The sequence below is a fragment of the Aricia agestis genome, chromosome 11, assembly GCF_905147365.1.
Source record: "Aricia agestis chromosome 11, ilAriAges1.1, whole genome shotgun sequence".
Classification (NCBI taxonomy): domain Eukaryota; kingdom Metazoa; phylum Arthropoda; class Insecta; order Lepidoptera; family Lycaenidae; genus Aricia; species Aricia agestis.
The window spans coordinates 14261584-14279366 of NC_056416.1; the positions used below are offsets into that span (position 1 = coordinate 14261584).

The 17783-nt window shown below is 35.2% G+C and overlaps 2 protein-coding genes across 2 annotated transcripts in view; both read left to right on the top strand.

Annotated features, from left to right (window-relative positions):
• The window catches only part of LOC121731485 (nitric oxide synthase-like protein), a 137894-nt gene extending 121297 nt beyond the window's left edge, over positions 1–16597 (top strand). Inside the window, exons 23-24 of the transcript XR_006036243.1 lie at positions 8024–8027; positions 16585–16597. The gene's annotated coding sequence lies outside the window, so the exon portion shown is untranslated. The remainder of the gene's footprint in view (positions 1–8023; positions 8028–16584) is intronic.
• The window catches only part of LOC121731486 (nitric oxide synthase-like), a 68184-nt gene continuing 57422 nt past the window's right edge, over positions 7022–17783 (top strand). The window contains exon 1 of the mRNA XM_042120918.1: positions 7022–7375. Coding sequence (XP_041976852.1) covers positions 7124–7375 — 252 coding nt within the window. The 5' untranslated portion in view covers positions 7022–7123. The remainder of the gene's footprint in view (positions 7376–17783) is intronic.

Consider the following 17783-nt stretch of genomic DNA (forward strand, 5'->3'; position numbering starts at 1 on the left):
AAATGTACAACTAGTAGTAATTATTACCATACCTCTATGAATGCGGCCTTTACTCATGACTCGTGAGTATAATAAACATGAGCCAAACCATGATGTGGGGACACAAAACTTTAAACTAGTGAGTTTAAATTTTTGTATGAAATTGTAACTACCCTCGTGGATCGTGTAGTCGTGGACTATGAGTACTTGTGTTCTCGTGTATCCTTGGCCTAACTTTAAATTATAATGTTTCGTACTTCAAAAGATAACATGCAAGAGAATAATTTGAGTTAATTACGTTAATTCTTTGATGAAGTATATTGTATCCTAATATCCAATAGAGTATATATTTAATTAATTTTGTTTCGTGATGTGTAAGCGTATACAACGAGAAAATTTAATTTAGATAATCGAGGCGTTTGTACAAATGTTATTTAGATAGGTTGTTTTATCTTTGTAAATAAAAACTTAAATTATTTTATAAATTCGATGGATCGAGCTCTTGTTTGAATATGAAGCTTACTATTTACTCTATGTTACATTTAAGAATATAAATATTCCAATTTTATGCTATTTTATGCCGTCTCTTTTAGTGTGTGAACTTGTGATCGGTAAGTCTAGCGTTAAGAAATGTATTCATATTTTCTATTATGCATATTTAAATATTTAATATACACCAAATCTTTCTAAAACTAATGTTTCTATTTAATGTATTGACTATTGAGATTTTAAATGAGGTTTCAGCAGTGGCGCACATAATTATTATTATTGCTTATATCGCCATTCCAGCAGGGCTAGCATAACAACAGTAGACATGGGAAAGAATCGACATACTGAAAGATGACAAAATTGCGGATTTCCATTGTCTAACTGTCACTTTGTCTTGGCTAACTATTATATTTTTGTCTATTCTGATTCTGATTTTATGTTCGTAATTGTACCTATCAAGAATTTTGTCTGTTTGTTCCGTGTCCATAGCATTGTATAAAGCATAGAATGAAGCTTGTATAAAGCTACATTTGCAGTTTTCATTAACTATAATAAGTAATATTATAGTGTAAGCGGTTCGTTTCAAAAGTTAGACAAACAATTTGCTGCCTAGAAAAACAATATCTTAAAGTTTGTTTGGTTTCCTTCCGTTTAACGAGAAATACATGCTATTCTACCAGAGATTAACCGTATCCCAAACAGTTAACATTTGTTTGTTTCAGGAGCGGTTACCTATGTAACCTTTGGATATTTTACAATGGTAGGTATTGGTAGAATTTTTATCACATCTTTTGAACAAGAAGCACTTACAGTTAGCTTCTTTGAAATTGCAGACATAGAAACTTTTAATGATTACTTTGATTAAATGCTTGACAGAAAATGTATAAAGCTTATGTAAAAAAATATAATATTTATTTAATTAATAAGCAATTATTAAATTTATTTAAATGCAACCGTTAGTTTTTTACTTGGCATAGTTAATAGTATATTTGAACCTTGAACATAATAATTATTGTTCTACGCCACTGCCGGAATCGTATCTTTGAATTAAAGCACGTTTGGGACTAAAGTACATTATCCGGTTCATATCACATCTTGCACTATTTTACTCTTAAGTCTTGACTGTGCAAAGGAACAAGAGGTATTTAAATATTAGATTACAATATATTATTGATCAATAAAGTTCCTTCATTCGAATTGTTTTATTCTTATTTACACCCTCCTGGGCCTGTGGTTGGTACTACATAATATATTCTGTGCCTGTGGCTTCGCACAACTTAAGCCCTTGTTACACTTACCGAATAGAGTGGCGAGTCAGTGCAAACAGACAATTTGATTGGCCGAGAGCACTGTCTCGCTAGTCTACTCGATAAGATCATCACGATCAGATCTGTGGGGGGGGGGGGATCGGGGTTTGAATAAAATCTTACGAAATCTCACCAGGGGGGGGGGGGTTCAAAAAATTCAAAAAAAAACACCTCACGTAATTTGTGGACGCCCCCTTACCAATAGCACCTCTCCGACCCCTCACGCCTCGGCCCACTAAAATTTCGTTTTTTTTTTTGAGAAATCTTTAAGTTGTGCGCGACCTTCACCTTAGCTTACTTTTAGTTATCGAACTAAAATGTGCGTATTGAAAATCTTAACAATACTACTTCGTAGACCTTCCTACTACTAAAATGCTAGTGGGTAGTATACTCGTCACATAAAAAAATTGTATGAGGTCATCCTCTAATAGTCAAATAATAGGTTTTCCTGTTATAATATGATATACGTTAAAACAAGGATAAATTGCGTAACATCTAGTTGACAAATGATATACCTTTTTGACTCGAATTTAAAACATTATAAGGGTAGGCATTCACGAGCGACCCAGGCCGACAAATCTACATGTGGTGTGTACGAATTGTAGTCGTTGCCTATATTGTGTGCGCGCAGGATAATGCGGAGTGGGAGGAGAGAGACTCGCTCGCCAGCCGCCGGCGCAACGGCGGCGTAATCCGGCAAGTGGAAAAACGAAGCTCCAGCGTCGGTGCCGGTGCCGGGCCGGCTAGTCGAAAAACGGATATTAATATCATAAAAATGTTTGTCTCTACAATTGCATCTCTATGCTTTGACGACGACGATTTTAAGGAAACTTAAAGAAAAGAGCACGGGAAAGGCCAAATGTACGCGTACATTTGGCCTTTCCCGTGCTCTTTTCTTATAATAAGTATGATATGATTAATATATCCTTGTAGCTGGTAGGGTTCCCCATTTCATCGCTACTAGGAATGTATCTATTAATCATACCTAATACCATACTTATTATAACCGTACATTTGGCCTTTCCCGTGCTCTTTTCTTTAAGTTTCCTTAAAATCGTCGTTATCAAAGCATACAGATGCAATTGTAGAGACAAAATATTTTTTATGATAATATTATGGTAATTCATAATAAGTAAGTATATCAAATTTATCATCATACTAAATTTGGTTATTATCGAACCAATGATTTAAGCGTGAAACGATAACAGACAGACAGGTATAATTTTGTAATCATAGATATGCATATAATTATAAGCATTAACTATGATAATATTTCCGTCAATATACTGATGATGATACAAGCTGTTTTCAATAGAAAATTAATCTTGACTGCGGCTCATTTCAATGCAAATAGTTCGTCGTATCTGGAGGCTGTTGAATGATATTAAACAGCCAACCTATTTAAGATTAGCGAAATTTTATGCAGCAATTTATCATGAAGTAGCGGTATTTTTACGTTGAGTTCAGTACCAAAATACAAAACCTAACAATTTTAATACTTTTGTAAAAAAACTGCTGTTTCATAAAACTGATTTTTTTCAAGCAGGAAAGTTGCCGCTATCGAAAAAGTTTCTTTTTTCAGGAGTGTATTTATTCTACAAAGTCTTGAAACGTAATAAATAATCAGTATAATATTCACAAACTTTAAGGTTCATAATTTAAATGCTACGATACCAGTGCAGTGTGAGTACTCAAAATATTCAGCTTATTACTAGTACGATGGAAGAAACAGCAATTATACTCATAGAGGATTTTAAAACTTTATCTAGACCAACTCTAAATGAATCGTCGCGAATTGTGACTTATGAGCTGACCTCCGTCTAGACTCTAGTGAGAGGAGAGGCATTAGGACACGTCAACAAGTGCCTTGATGCTCGTCAGCTTCCAAGAACTTTCATCTAGTCATCATAGTTATGATAAATGATACAGTTTTCAGTTTTCTAGCTGTCACTTGTTGGAAAAGTTGAACTGTAAGGGCCGAATCACATACCCGCGTAGCAGCACCGCGCCTAAAATAAAAAAAAGAAGTATGTTTTCGTTATTTTTAGAGATAAATTAAGTAGGTAATGACACTATAACGAAAAGTGATGTTGGATTTACACGGGTCGATTTTAGTCGTGCGGCAACTGGCAAGTCACTAGTCGGGATTTGGGCGGCAAAAGTCGGTTGGCAGTCTACTGTTGGGGCATGCGGCGTAGCCGAATTGCTATTTAGACAGTCGATTTTCGCTGTGCGGTAAATCGAGCGGCTATAGTCACCCGTGTAAACCCCGCATAAAACATACATTTTAAATACATTCTTAAACATTACCCCTATAAGGCTTAATTCAGACCTAATTGAAAAATTATTTCGTCGCTCTTTATTTGCTTATTTTTTTTAAATTTCAAGATTGGTAAATAGTCCTATATTTAGACGCGATGAAACTTTGGCGATAATTAGATGGTAGAGTGGAGCAACTAACCTAGATCCTCCATCCCACAGTATGAATTAGTTAATAGAGAAACGCGTGGCCGGCGCGAAATTACAACTTGTGATATCTGATAAGTAACGCCTCTTTGAGGTCGCAGCACACAATATATGAATAAGAAAATGGACAATAAGTATACATGATATCATAAGCGTAGCCAGCCTTGGGCTCAGGGTGGGGCAGCAGTCAACCTATCCCTCCCCCCGCCCGTTAATTTTTTGTAACTAATATTAACAGCTGTTTTTGTTAGTAGGTATCAGAATTTTTTTTTTTTGTTTAATTAGGCACCTTATAGGTCAGAGCCAGGGTGGGGTGCTGGCCCGCCCATGCATGATATTACATACAGGGTGTAACAAAACTAAGTGATAATACTTTAAGGTGTGCATGTGTCCCTTGTAAGTTATTTTTTTTTGTGATTTGAATGGGCAAGCGCTCCAGCTTCACGAGTTTTCCCATACAAAGGTAAAAAAGTTACTCTTTCAGCGCTGCTACTTTACTTCACAACACTTTCGAAAGGCACATGTTCAGAAGCTGATAAAGACTAACATATGCGAAAACTGGGCAGTTCTGGAAAAAGTAGGTGTAGGTGGCTGCACGACCGTACCCCCCGATACATACGAGTCGATACATACGGAACCTCCTTTTTTGAAGTCGGTAAAAAGTAACTCTTTTAGCGCTTTTGGTATTTCCACAGTTAACTTTAAGTTACTCTTTTAGCGCTGCTACTTTCACAGTGAACTCTATGAAGTGGACTCATACACACCCTTAAGTATTAACTTTTTTCCTCTAGCTTTCCCCGTTTCTACTAGCGAGGGGATTATTCACTATTATTTCCGAGTCAATGTTGTTAATACTCCCATCTAACGTTAACTAAAGGTCACGTAAACTGATTCAACGATTTTAATGTGCAGACGTAACAGAGAGATAGATAATAGATACACTTTAGCCTTTATAACATCAGTATGGACTATGGAGTATGGACTTCGAATTTAGAGTCCTATTGCAAAGAATCTGACTTCTCATAAGGAGCACTAGTCAGAGCCCTAGGCAAATAAATAACAGTAACAATTGTCTACGGATTCCTAACATCTTAAGACAATATAGACATTATTTATAAATATCATTACCCGTTCACGTGTATACTGTATATATTTTATTATTCATATTCCACTCGTAAGTAGGTAGATATATATTACATAGTATGATTCACGAGAAACGACAAAAACGTCGATATCAATCAGACGATTTGTGACTTAATTTCGAGGGCACATACGGGGAACTGTGTGGTCATACATATTTTTGTATTACTTAGCTCAGAATAAAGATGATCATAGTAAATTAGCCACGCTTGGTTTCATTATTTTTTTCGAAAGGGTCTATGCTATTGGTCTGGTTAGGGCTTAATTACACCTATCCAGTAGATTGGCGAGGCAGCGCCAAGTAGGTACTCGTTATATTTATTATTTGATGGATGTACTCGACTCGTAGGTGTAATCACGACCCTAAGACCGATGTTGCTTAATCGGAAGAGTTTGCTGGTTGGTTTGGTTTTAAAATTCAAGATATTATTTTGTGATGGGACACGAAGGAATAAGGACCCAATTGATAAAGAACTCTGAGTGGTGGTAGATGGCCATCAAACCACGAAGCCACTAGACGGCGCTTGGTGATTCAGAAATATCGAAATAAAAATGTATGTAATGTAACTTATTTGAACTTTTTAAATACTATAAAAAATAATAGGACCTTAAAATATATGGTATGTTCATCGTTCAGGTTAATTTATAACAATAAAAAAATATATAATTTATCATTTCAACTATGACGACACTTGAATGTAGGCAGTAATTGAAACTATATTTAGTATCCGTACTAACCTTCGTATGTACAGGGTAAATTACCTCTAATAATATTATGTTTGTAACAATCATCTCATTCATAAAAAGCGATAACTTCATAACTGTAATTATGTTATCTACGACGTTTTTCTCACGTTCGAGCATTCAATGTAAATTGTTTCAACGTCAGGGTCCAGTATTTAACCCTGGAGGGCCCTCAAAATGCGCCGAACGCATAAAAAACTCGACGAGGGAGAATCTTTCCCCTGGGATAGTTTGGGCTTTCTTACCGCGCCTTTGGAATGGTTGAATGTGAGAAAAAGTCGTTCCCAACAAGGTATTGATATAATCCGGCCATCGTATAATTTTCATGAGAAGCGTGGATTATGTACGAAAAAAAATAATAAAGCTTTAAAGCCGAGGATGATTTTTAGTGTTCCGTACCCAAAGGGTAAAACCGAGACCCTACCCTACGAGAACCTAAGACTTAGATGTCTGTCCATCTACCTGTAAGTCTGTCTGTCTGTATTTGGAAAAAGGTAAGAGCTAGAGAGTCGTTTAATAATATAAATTATTCAAGGGGGGCTCTCATACAAAAGTCGCTATTTTACGATACGGAACCCTTCGTGGACGAGTTCGACTCGCACTTGGTCGATTTTTAATAATTTCAATGTTATCGAAATGGATAAAATTAAATTGATTTAAAATTAAAAGATATACGTAACGACTTCTAATAAAGTCGAAAAGAACTTTCTAATCATCATTCCAGGAACAAATGCGCTTTGTCCCAGACCAGTTTACCTTGGTATGGAACCTGTAGCCCTTGTGTTTGGCAGATACCGGGGACACGTTAGCATAATATAAATCTCGCGCGGTGCGTCACTTGTTGATATTTGTTCCGAACGATGTTTAGTTGTAGAGACCGCCCGACGCGCGCCGACCGGTCGGCACTCCGACGTGCTCCATACATCGATCTCCGCGATCGTAGAAAATCGATAAAGATCGAAAAATAAATTAAAAAAATAAAGTAACAGTTGCAATAAATGTCAAAAATATTCAACTGTTGTGTGAAAAAGGAGGTGTCAAAAATGGAAAGTGACAAAACGGACTTTATAGAGACTCCGGAGTTGAAACAGAATGGTGTATGTCCCTTCAGCTGTGATAAAGTTTTGGACAAACATGTGAAACCTAATCTTAAGATTAAAGTTCCGCAGCCCTTGAAGCTAAAGAATCATCTAGTAGGTGAAGAAAACTACGACAATCTGCATTCCCATCTAGAAGATGTCACAAGTTTCGTGAGTACAGTTTTATTTACTTTAAGAATAATAATTGGATAATATTACAGGTAGGCCTAAGTTTGAAGCTATTTAAAATTTATAATATTATGATTTTGAAACATTTTCGTCACTTCGGTATCGTGATCTAATGAATGTCGTGATTGTAACGAATCACAATTGCCTAAAAATGCCAAATGATAATGTTAAATAATTGCCAAATGATAATGTTAAATCCCTGTATTAACTAAATATTTATAGGTAATAATTTTTGCATGCTTCAAAAGCAGAGTGTTTGATACTGTATATAACTATAAGATCTTTGTAAACAACATTCTTTGCAAATAAATGATGATTATGATTATGATTATGATTAAATTAGTAGCAGTCAAGGTTAGATCTTGCCGACGAGAAAAATACAATAAATTAGTTGTATATCTGTTTAATTTTATAAAAATGAGAATAATTAATTTCCCATCGTCAAAAATATTATCACATTATTCTTTTCGTTAACCCTGACAACATTTTTTCAAATCTTTTTACCAGCAACTATAACTACGTGTTAATAAGTTTCGTACCAATAAATATTCTACCTGCCGCAAAATTATTAATTTAAAATATAAGGTCTTAAAAAGTAGGTATAGTCATCATGGCTCTTTCGATGCTCAGGTGAGTCTACATTTCCATATTTTAAGGCCATCCCCTGAGCAAACGACCTTGACCATACATTTGCCGCGTTGCCGGGATCGCGCCAAAATCATATTTTTTTACTTATCTTAGTTCAAATTTGACCTAAAAAAATTCAAACGTCCAGTGAAATTGTCGATCTATTGCCGTGTCTTTCAAATAACCGTAATTTGTAAATACTATTGAGATACTGAATGTGTGCTTGAATTTAAATAATTTGGTATTACTTTGGAAGTAATATCAAATAGTATCATGAGTATAGTAAACAAAAATAGGAAATTTATAACTATGAAGGGAACGTTCATATACTGAAGATTATTGCTGTATTTTTATTTTTATTTTGTAGCTTTCGATTTATGAGTTAATAAGACTCTAAAAACGGTCAATTACGGCATCTTAGGGGGATCGTCTAGTAACCTAAATCTTACATTCAACAGTTAGCACATGCAAAGCTAAGGCAGAAGATTAACAAAAGCGATTGGACATAGAGCATCACAACCGCTTTCTTCATCTTTATTATCAAATACCCTACAATTTATGATGTTATCTAATTTATTAGTCGAAGCTATCGAATGTAAAATGACTAAGTACCCAGGTTTAGAGATAGTTTTCCGTCAACACGTCTCGTGCGCAGCGCGGTGTGGGCCGAGAGATGACAATTAATCATTTCCCTGTAATCAGATAACGACGCGAAATGATGACACGGATTTTCATCTAATTTTAGCTAAAAGTATTACAAGATGTTTTCAGTTTTATGCCCGATCCTGAGATTAATCCAAAATCCCTGATATTATAATTTGAGAGCGTAAAAATAACAAAATGATTTTGTATTTTCGTGACCAACTCCAGATTTCGAGCTAAAAACCTATACAAGCAAGCAAAGGTTAGGTTGAAGTAAGGCTAGGATGAGGCTACGTTGTAATAGTTGATGGTTTATACGTGGGAGAGCCATACTTCGGCACGAATGGGCCGGCTCGACCGGAGAAATACCACGTTCTCACAGAAAACCGGCGTGAAACAGCGCTTGCGCTGTGTTTCGCCGAGTGAGTGAGTTTACCGGAGGCCCAATCCCCTACCCTATTCCCTTCCCTACCCTCCCCTATTCCCTTCCCTTCCCTTCTCTTCCCTTCCAATCCCTACCCTCCCCTATCACACTATTCCCTCTTAATAGGCCGGCAACGCACCTGCAGCTCTTCTGATGCTGCGAGTGTCCATGGGCGACGGAAGTTGCTTTCCATCAGGTGACCCGTTTGCTCGTTTGCCCCCTTATTTCATAAAAAAAAGGTAGATCGGAGTCACAGGAACCCGATAAGACAGGAAAATGTTAAAGCTTTACAACATTAGCCATGGTTTTTGTCTCATTGCGTATAATTCAAGCAATTTAACGGCGGATGCGCCGTGACGGTAATGATGACTAGTAATGACCAAAGAGAATATAATCACTACGGTAATGACTATTAACGATTCAGCCAAACGTAAGTAGGAAGTATAATTTTTAGTCTGTGTCTACACATTTTTTTTATAAATCATAATAATTTTTTGTTGGCATTGAATACTTTTTCCGAAGCGACAGAAGTGACTTTAATGTTTACAACCGATAAAAAGTAAGCCTTTACAATGAGTAATTAAAGAATTTGTAAAATGCAAAATGCCCCGGGAAATAACATAAAAATATTATGTAGAGCATAAAGTGGAAGCGTGATGTTAGCTCTTTTCACAATAGTTTAAAAGAATTCGTTATTATAAGGAATTCGTTATTGACGGCCTCCGTCGCCCAATGGTTAGAGTGTGTGGCAACTCAAGCCGGGGGTCGCGGGTTCGAATCCCGCCGACGGAACAAAAAGTTTTTCAATGTTTCTGGGTCATGGATGTGTATTAAATATGTGTATTATATAATAAAAATCTTAAATATATGTATATTATAAAAGTATTAAATATATTTCCGTTGTCTGCTACCTGTAACACAAGTCCTTCAGGTACTTAGCACGGGGCCAGACTGACGTGGTGTGAAGCGTCCGTATCTATGGATTTTTTATTTTATTAAGTCTCGACATTATAATATGTTTTATTTCAAAAGAATATCAGAGGTTTTGGCAAGTAAACTAAAATATTATATATCTTGTCCGAGGGTGCAAAAGTTTTATGTCAGTTGCATGAAGAAAGTCGTATGAATACTCACTTTTACAACTAGTGTATTTAATATTAATAATCTTACCCGCTGTTATATACACGGTGTAACAAAAATAAGTGATAATAATTTAGGGAGTGTATATAGAGTTCACTGGGAACGTAACAGCGCTGAAAGAACTTTTTTTTTGTAATGTATGTAAGGGCAAGTGCCCCAACGACGTTATGAATTTGGTCATATAAAAGTTAAAGAAATAGTACTCTTTCAGCGCAGCTACCTTTACAGGAAAGTTATACAATTACACACCCTAACTAAATTATTAACAACCCGTATAGGTCAAAGAAAATCTCACACCTTGCAATATGAACCGACCATTAGAAAATTATTTGCCAAATATAGTCATTACTTACAAAATGATATGTAAAGTTCCGGTTCTGTGTCAAGAGATGGACTTCTAAGGCCACACAAGGTCAGGTCAATAACTTGTATTATTACATTATTCATTACAAACGTGTTAGAAGATCATTGTTTCCAAGAATGTAGAGAATTTGCATAAATTCTCCATCCTTATAAAAATAGTTGTTATAGTTAATAGTTTTCTGATACTACAACGATTTTCGTAAAATGTGGCATGACATAATATACCTACCCGGGGTATATGTATGTACCCACTACCCGTGGAGTCCAATATACCACGTATAGGTTACCTACCACTCCACGGATGGGATCACCCAAACCCCCAGGGATTGTCCACGGACCACGTCATGTAGACCGTCCCGACCCTTGGATGGGATAATTAATTCATCAAAGAGCCAAAACATCCTAGACCTTGTTGGCATCAGTCAAGTCTTATCTTATATCAGAGCACTTTTTCTGATACCAAATCACCGATGATGCAATCAGTGGTTGACAGTTTGTACATCACTCTAATAACATAGATCACATCGACCGATAGATCATCATGGTCAATTATTATCTCATTAATCATTATTATTTAAGTATCCTATAATGAATCATCAAATTTTACTCGTCCAGCAGGTGTTGCAAGATAACCTAGATAATAATAATATTTTAACAGGTTTAGGGTATAGTACTCTACATTTAAAATTTAAATGTGTATTTTTGCAAAAAAATAAACTTAGTATAGTATGTGCTGCCAACTACTTATATTTTTTCTATTCTGCAACGAGACTTACCACTCTCACACAGTATCTCACACAGGTCTTATCAGAGCTTTAGAAATACCCTCAAAAATTATTAAAATTAAGGCTATATAGACGGACAGATTTGGTCGGTTTGTTTAAATATTATGCCAATTAAAATAAATATGTTGGCTGGACACTGCGGGCTAAAATGGTCGCTTTGGAGAATCATAGTATGATTCATTTTTTTTAAATCTCAAAATGCAAGTCTGATTACAATTCATGGGCGGGCTCAAACGTGGGCGGGGGCGCTGCTGGTAAAGAAGAACTGTCAAAAATGACGTTTTTGTATGATGGCAGCGCTAGTTCCTTTTTATGCAACGTTAATTTAAAGCCGCCAACCCACCGCGGCGCACGCTGTGCACGGCCACGCGCATGCATGGGTTTATTTCTTTGACTTGACAATTCGTGCGTAGCGTGTGCGTGGGTTGTAGTGGACACAGTCACATAATATATTTTCTTACAAAGTGAAGCTTGACGCACGTGCGTAGCATCTCCGTGCGCCGCGGTGGGTTGGCGCCTTTAAGCCTTGTCGAGCTCTAGTAATTCGTACTAATTTGACATATTTTGTCAGTTTGACAGTTTTAACAATTCATTTGCTGAATTGATTGAGAGGAATTGCTAAATGTGACTATTTTAGCCCCGCTGGACTTGAGATAAATTGACCTGGTAAGGTGGGTCCGCCATTTGCCTATGAATCTTCTTATTCTTTGATAGTAACTATTATTATTATCAAGTTTGCATTATAATGTCTTACAAATCAATGTTTTTTAGGCCATGACTTAACGCTATTGGGAATACATAAAAAGTTCAAAGTACCGGACACACCGTGCACCGGTACTAACCGACAAAAAATAGGTTAGGTATTGTTACCACAGACTGCCAACGGCGAGTCACGAGATCACGTGTCATCTTAGATTATTTAATTTATGGCTAGCTTACACGTGTTAAGTTGATAAGTATTTAACTAAATTTTAACTTAATTTTAAGTTACTTATTGCATGTAAACACCCAATTTAGTAGCAAGTAGCAAGTTAAAATTTAGTTAAATACTAAACAAGGAAATTAAAATTTTGACTATTTTCTGTTAAGTTGGCAGGCGGGGCATGTCACTTGACACATTTCGGGCAGCCACTTCAAATTAAGTTAAAATTTAGTTACTACTTACCTACTTAATACGTGTAAACCAGCCCTTTGGGTCCGTGGTATATATTGGTAAGTTTAAACAGGACTTAAAACAAGCTTTTTAACAAGCGAAGTGTTAAAAAATTTCAAAACAATTTTCATCCGAATCGCTTCAGTGGTTATAGCGCGAGCGTGAAAAACAGACTACACTTTGTATTTTATGGAACTGCGGACACAGACGGACATAATTACGGATATTCTCATATTATGTATATTATATAGTAAGTAATTAATGAATATTGTAAATATATACATTATGGAGGGATATTAATTTTGTACCTATTAAAATTGAGCGTTAAGAGTTTACAAATAAGAGAAATAAAAATATACTTTCGCACTTAAATAATAATATTTTCGTACAAAAAGTTTAAAATATAGTACAAATACAAAGTTATATTATCATAAATAATAATATATTAAATAGACTGCGGACTATTATGTTTATAATATAAAATCGATATGAAATAATAAATACGTTTGGTATGAAATAGAGCAGCAATAGAAACGCATACCCTATGTTATGGTTTATGTATTAAATGTTAAAGTAGCGATAAATTAAATTATTATTTTTCATATTATGAAAATATGCCCTAGTATTTTTAGTATTAGCAGCAAAAAGTTATAAGTATGTATTATAAGATAAAGACCACTCTAGCGTCAACATAGTTTGCCTGGACGTTTATTTTAAGCAATTTTGGGTAATGAAAAAATCAAACTGCAGCTTCTGCACCCAAAAGATTTATTTCATCAACAAACACTTTTAGTGATAAGTCCTTTCTAATTTTTTGATTACTTCCTGAAAATAATCTGAGGATCTGTAAGAGTAATTATCCTTATATTATCAGTGGCATAAATACTGTTCGACGTATAACAATTATTAATTGCTATGAACGCACTGACTATATTAACCAAACGCGTCCCAAAGGCGTTAACATCAATATTTACAATTCCTCCGTCAGTTCTACGAACGTGACGTTTGTTTATTAATTCAGTCAGAAATATCTGAAGAAAACGCCGGGAAATTGCCGCGGGATGATAATTGTGTAACGTCAAACCATCGTCATCCATTGTGAGTCATTTAAAACGCCAAAAGAACATGGGTAAGTTCCTAAATATAACCCAGTACGCTGCCATGACGTCATGTACACTGGCTCATGACGTCAAGAATCGACGCCATACTGTTGATTCGTTCTGAAGTATTCTGTCAGTGCATTATAATATGTAATCCTTATAAAATGTGTTATAAAGGCGAAAGTTTCGATGCATGTTAGTTACTCTTTCACGCAAAAACTACTGAATGGATTTTAATGAAACTTCCCAACTTGGTACCATGCTCACAAAAATGGTGACCTGATGAAGGGATCCATGAGTAATGGATGGAATGGAAAGGAACTCCACAAAATTTATAATATGGAAACATATGGTGACTTCGGTTTCGTGAGAAGTATTCTAAGCATATTATGCTACCAACAAGTAAGATTTTACACCGAGGTATACCATGGGTCGGAAGGTGCTGAGAGAACTCCTGATTCTTTATAGATACAAGTTTGGGAGTTTCGTCGTTGTTTTAAAAATAATAATAAAATAAAATAAGCGTATTATGCTACTATTCAAATTACATTCATCATCATCATCACTACCATATTATTACTAATACCATGCATCATCCCATGATTATAAGCCTATCATGACCCTATTATTGGCACTTTTCATAGTCTTTTAGATCGAGACTCGAGTTGTCAAGCGAGTAAAAAAATATATATACTAATAATATTATAAACCTGAAGAGTTTGTTTATTTGTTTGTTTGTTTGGATGTGCTAATCTCAGGAACTACCGGTCTGATTTAAAAAAATATTTCAGTGTAAAATAACTCATTTATTAAGTAAGGCTATAGGCTATACATATATTATCAAGCTAAGAGAAATAAGACTAAAGAAGCAGAGGAAAATGTGAAAAAAACGGGGAAAAATATTAGAAAGGGTTTATCTCACGAACTACTGGAGTAATTTTTATGGCAATATTAATTAGCATGGATATAGAGTAGACCACGTGAAGGGACGTAAGCTATTTTTTGCGGGAAAATGCGTAAAATTCCTAATTTACGTGGGCGAAGCCGCGCTGGACATCTAGTAACTCATATACGTCAATGTTGGGAATTGGTATGTCATTATTGCAAATATGCCAATTACTACCTACAACTAACTAATACACCTGTCTCACCAGTGGCACACTAGTACAATATAGCGTCATAAGTGCTGACCAGTATACTAGGTTATATTTAAGAACATATCACTAGTAAATGAGTAATTTTTTACCGTCATGTTATAATTCAATACACGTGTAGTGGCTGAGAACCCTGAGACATTAGAGCAGATGTGAAACTTCCAAATATTTGGTACACATCATTTGTTTGGCGGCACTTAGGTCACGCGACGAGTTTACTTAACTAAATATGACAACTAAACTCGTCGCGTATACCCAAATCAGTGTGTAGTAGACCACCCAAAGTAAAAATATAGCTTAAATGATGCCAATGTGTGCGTGAGTAGGTGCACATTACAGTCATTTCAGGTAGCTTATAGTAGCAAATAGTTTATTACAGTTATCCAATTCAAATTCTTAGGCTCGACTTATAATATTATCCGTAGACCCATATGCCCGGACCGCGAGATCACAAACAATTATATTTTAATATTTAATAATAAAATTAAAATAAAATAAATAATTAAGGGGGCTCCCATAAAAAAACACATTTTTTCCTACTTTCACTCTATAACGGTACGGAACCTTTCGTGCGCGAGTCCTACTCGCACTTGACCGATTTTAAAATTAATCGTTAGAGCTCATCTACTTTAAAATGATGCACCAGTAGGCCCTATCTCATATTTACAGTAGAAAATTTCTCATTTATATCAACTGATGAAGTGGTTGGGCGCGTCATTTAAAGTTAGACAATACAAGATATACATAAAGCTTGTAATCTCGCGGTTAAGCCGCTAAACCGCGGGTTCGGGCGGTCGCATACAAATCCAGTTATATCAGAACATCGTCAAAATACCTTATACGGTACCCCAAATCCTTTTACTCCTTTTTTAATGTCTTGCTCCTTAACAAACGAAAAACTTTCGACTCACAAACGCCGCAAACCCATAACTTTTCATTATGAAACTCTATATATTTTAACGCTGCAGCAACTTTGGAGGTTAAAATATTTTATATTATACAGTGTTTTTATGAAAATTTACTATCAAACAAGAAAATATTAAATATAAATATGATGTATGAAAACAATAAACAATCTATATCTTAAATATACTTACTATATCTTAGGAGATAACAAGATTTCGGATAACTGAGCTATATCTTATCTGAGTATCACTTATCAATCAGGGGGACGCGGTTTATTAGTTTAGTCTCCAACTAACCGACACTTCGACACTTTTCGTATGAAACAAGGAAAATATCTGTCGTCTCGAGAGTACCTCAGTAGGGACCATAAAGTTAATATACCTAGCGGAATAGAGCAACAATCTCGAGCTGTCAAACGAAACCGAAATTGGTTTCATATGTGTGTAAAAATATGTGTACGTATACACTTACACAATATGTAGATTTTTATATGAAAAAATATATTGAAAAAAAAAGAACAAGCATGATTGAACATGAATTCTATGAGATTAAATTGTCAACATGCGGCACGTGCCGACTGGACGTCAAAAAAGAGTGCTGCTGTCATGTATCACACGTCTCTTTTTACCAAGCAGTGTTACTGATAGTGGCATCTCTCTTGCTCAGGCATTTGTGTCTCTATTCCGCTAGGTATACTTATTAACTTTATGGTAAGGACACATTTACGTGGAAACTCAAGTAATGTTCACAATTACTTAAAAAATATTCCTTTAAATGTTTTTGCACATGTTACAAATTAATATCTTTTTTTTATATTTCTAATGTAAAATTATTAATGAAAAAACACATTATAGGAAAACAATTTTCCCTGTTTTTTTTTTTAGCCGACATAAGAAGAGGACGACGATTATTTAGGTATATTATGTTTTTTTTATTCGAACAAACGTTCGCGGATGATTTCGCCGTTAATGAATGATTATTTTTTTATTGGAAAGAGGATGCTTCAAGGGTGCAATTATACGAAAAATATATTGTTTGAAGTCGTTCTTTGTACTTTTACAGATTAAAAAAATCTGTTTTGAATGGCTCATTTAGGTGGGATTTCACCAAACACACATAAAACTTAGTTTTATAAAACTTAGTTCCCATTGAACGCGTTCATGCTGCGACGTAAATCTCATTTTGTTTCGATTGGATTTCACAAACTTCTTTTGATCGCGATTATTAAATCTAAGTTTACGTGACGTCACGCGATTATTTTACATGTTTTCATCATTTTAAAGCCTTTTCACGTTAATTTAACCTCAAAATAGCAAAAAACAATACATAAACTAACAAACGCATGTGTCAAAACTGTCATCTTGACTTTTCTTTTGTCTATGTCTTTCGTTCCGCCATGACAGGGCTTGAACGGGTTTTATGACGTTAAACTTCGAACTTTGGGTGTTCAGAAGATAAAACTCGGATTTGCTGTGAACGCGTTCAGTTTATGCTGGTGAAATGCATTTCGATGCTATAATCGCGTTTATACGTTTTGAACCGGTTTAGAGTGCTTTGAACGCGTTCCATTTCTTTGGTGAAATCACCCCTTAAAAATGCATCGCATCGACTTGTCGCTTAACTGACCATGGTTGGTTTCATAATATTATCATAGGATCTAAGTTTAAAACCTGTTAGATATAATCATTGCCACAAGTTACAATCTGTGACAAGATCACGGACTTCGTTAGCATTTACCGTTGCACTATCTAATCACATCAGTTCAATTTGTTAAAAAAAGAGGATAACGTCTATTAATGGAAAAAATATAGATAAAAAGTAGATGTTGCTCGCGACATTGTTGCGCAAAAGATGTTACAAATAGACAAACAAACAGAAAACATTTTCATTTACCATTTTAGACGTATAAGACTTTAAAAAGTGTTTAAGACGTTGATTTCTCATGATTATTAAATAAATTATACTTCATTTTAATTATAAGAAGTGCTTGTACGTCATCTGCATTAAAGAAAATTCTTGTATTTCCACGATACGCTGCAAAACAGTAAATTAATTATGCAAGAGGTGTCAAAGTTTTTGAGAAACATGAGTGTGGG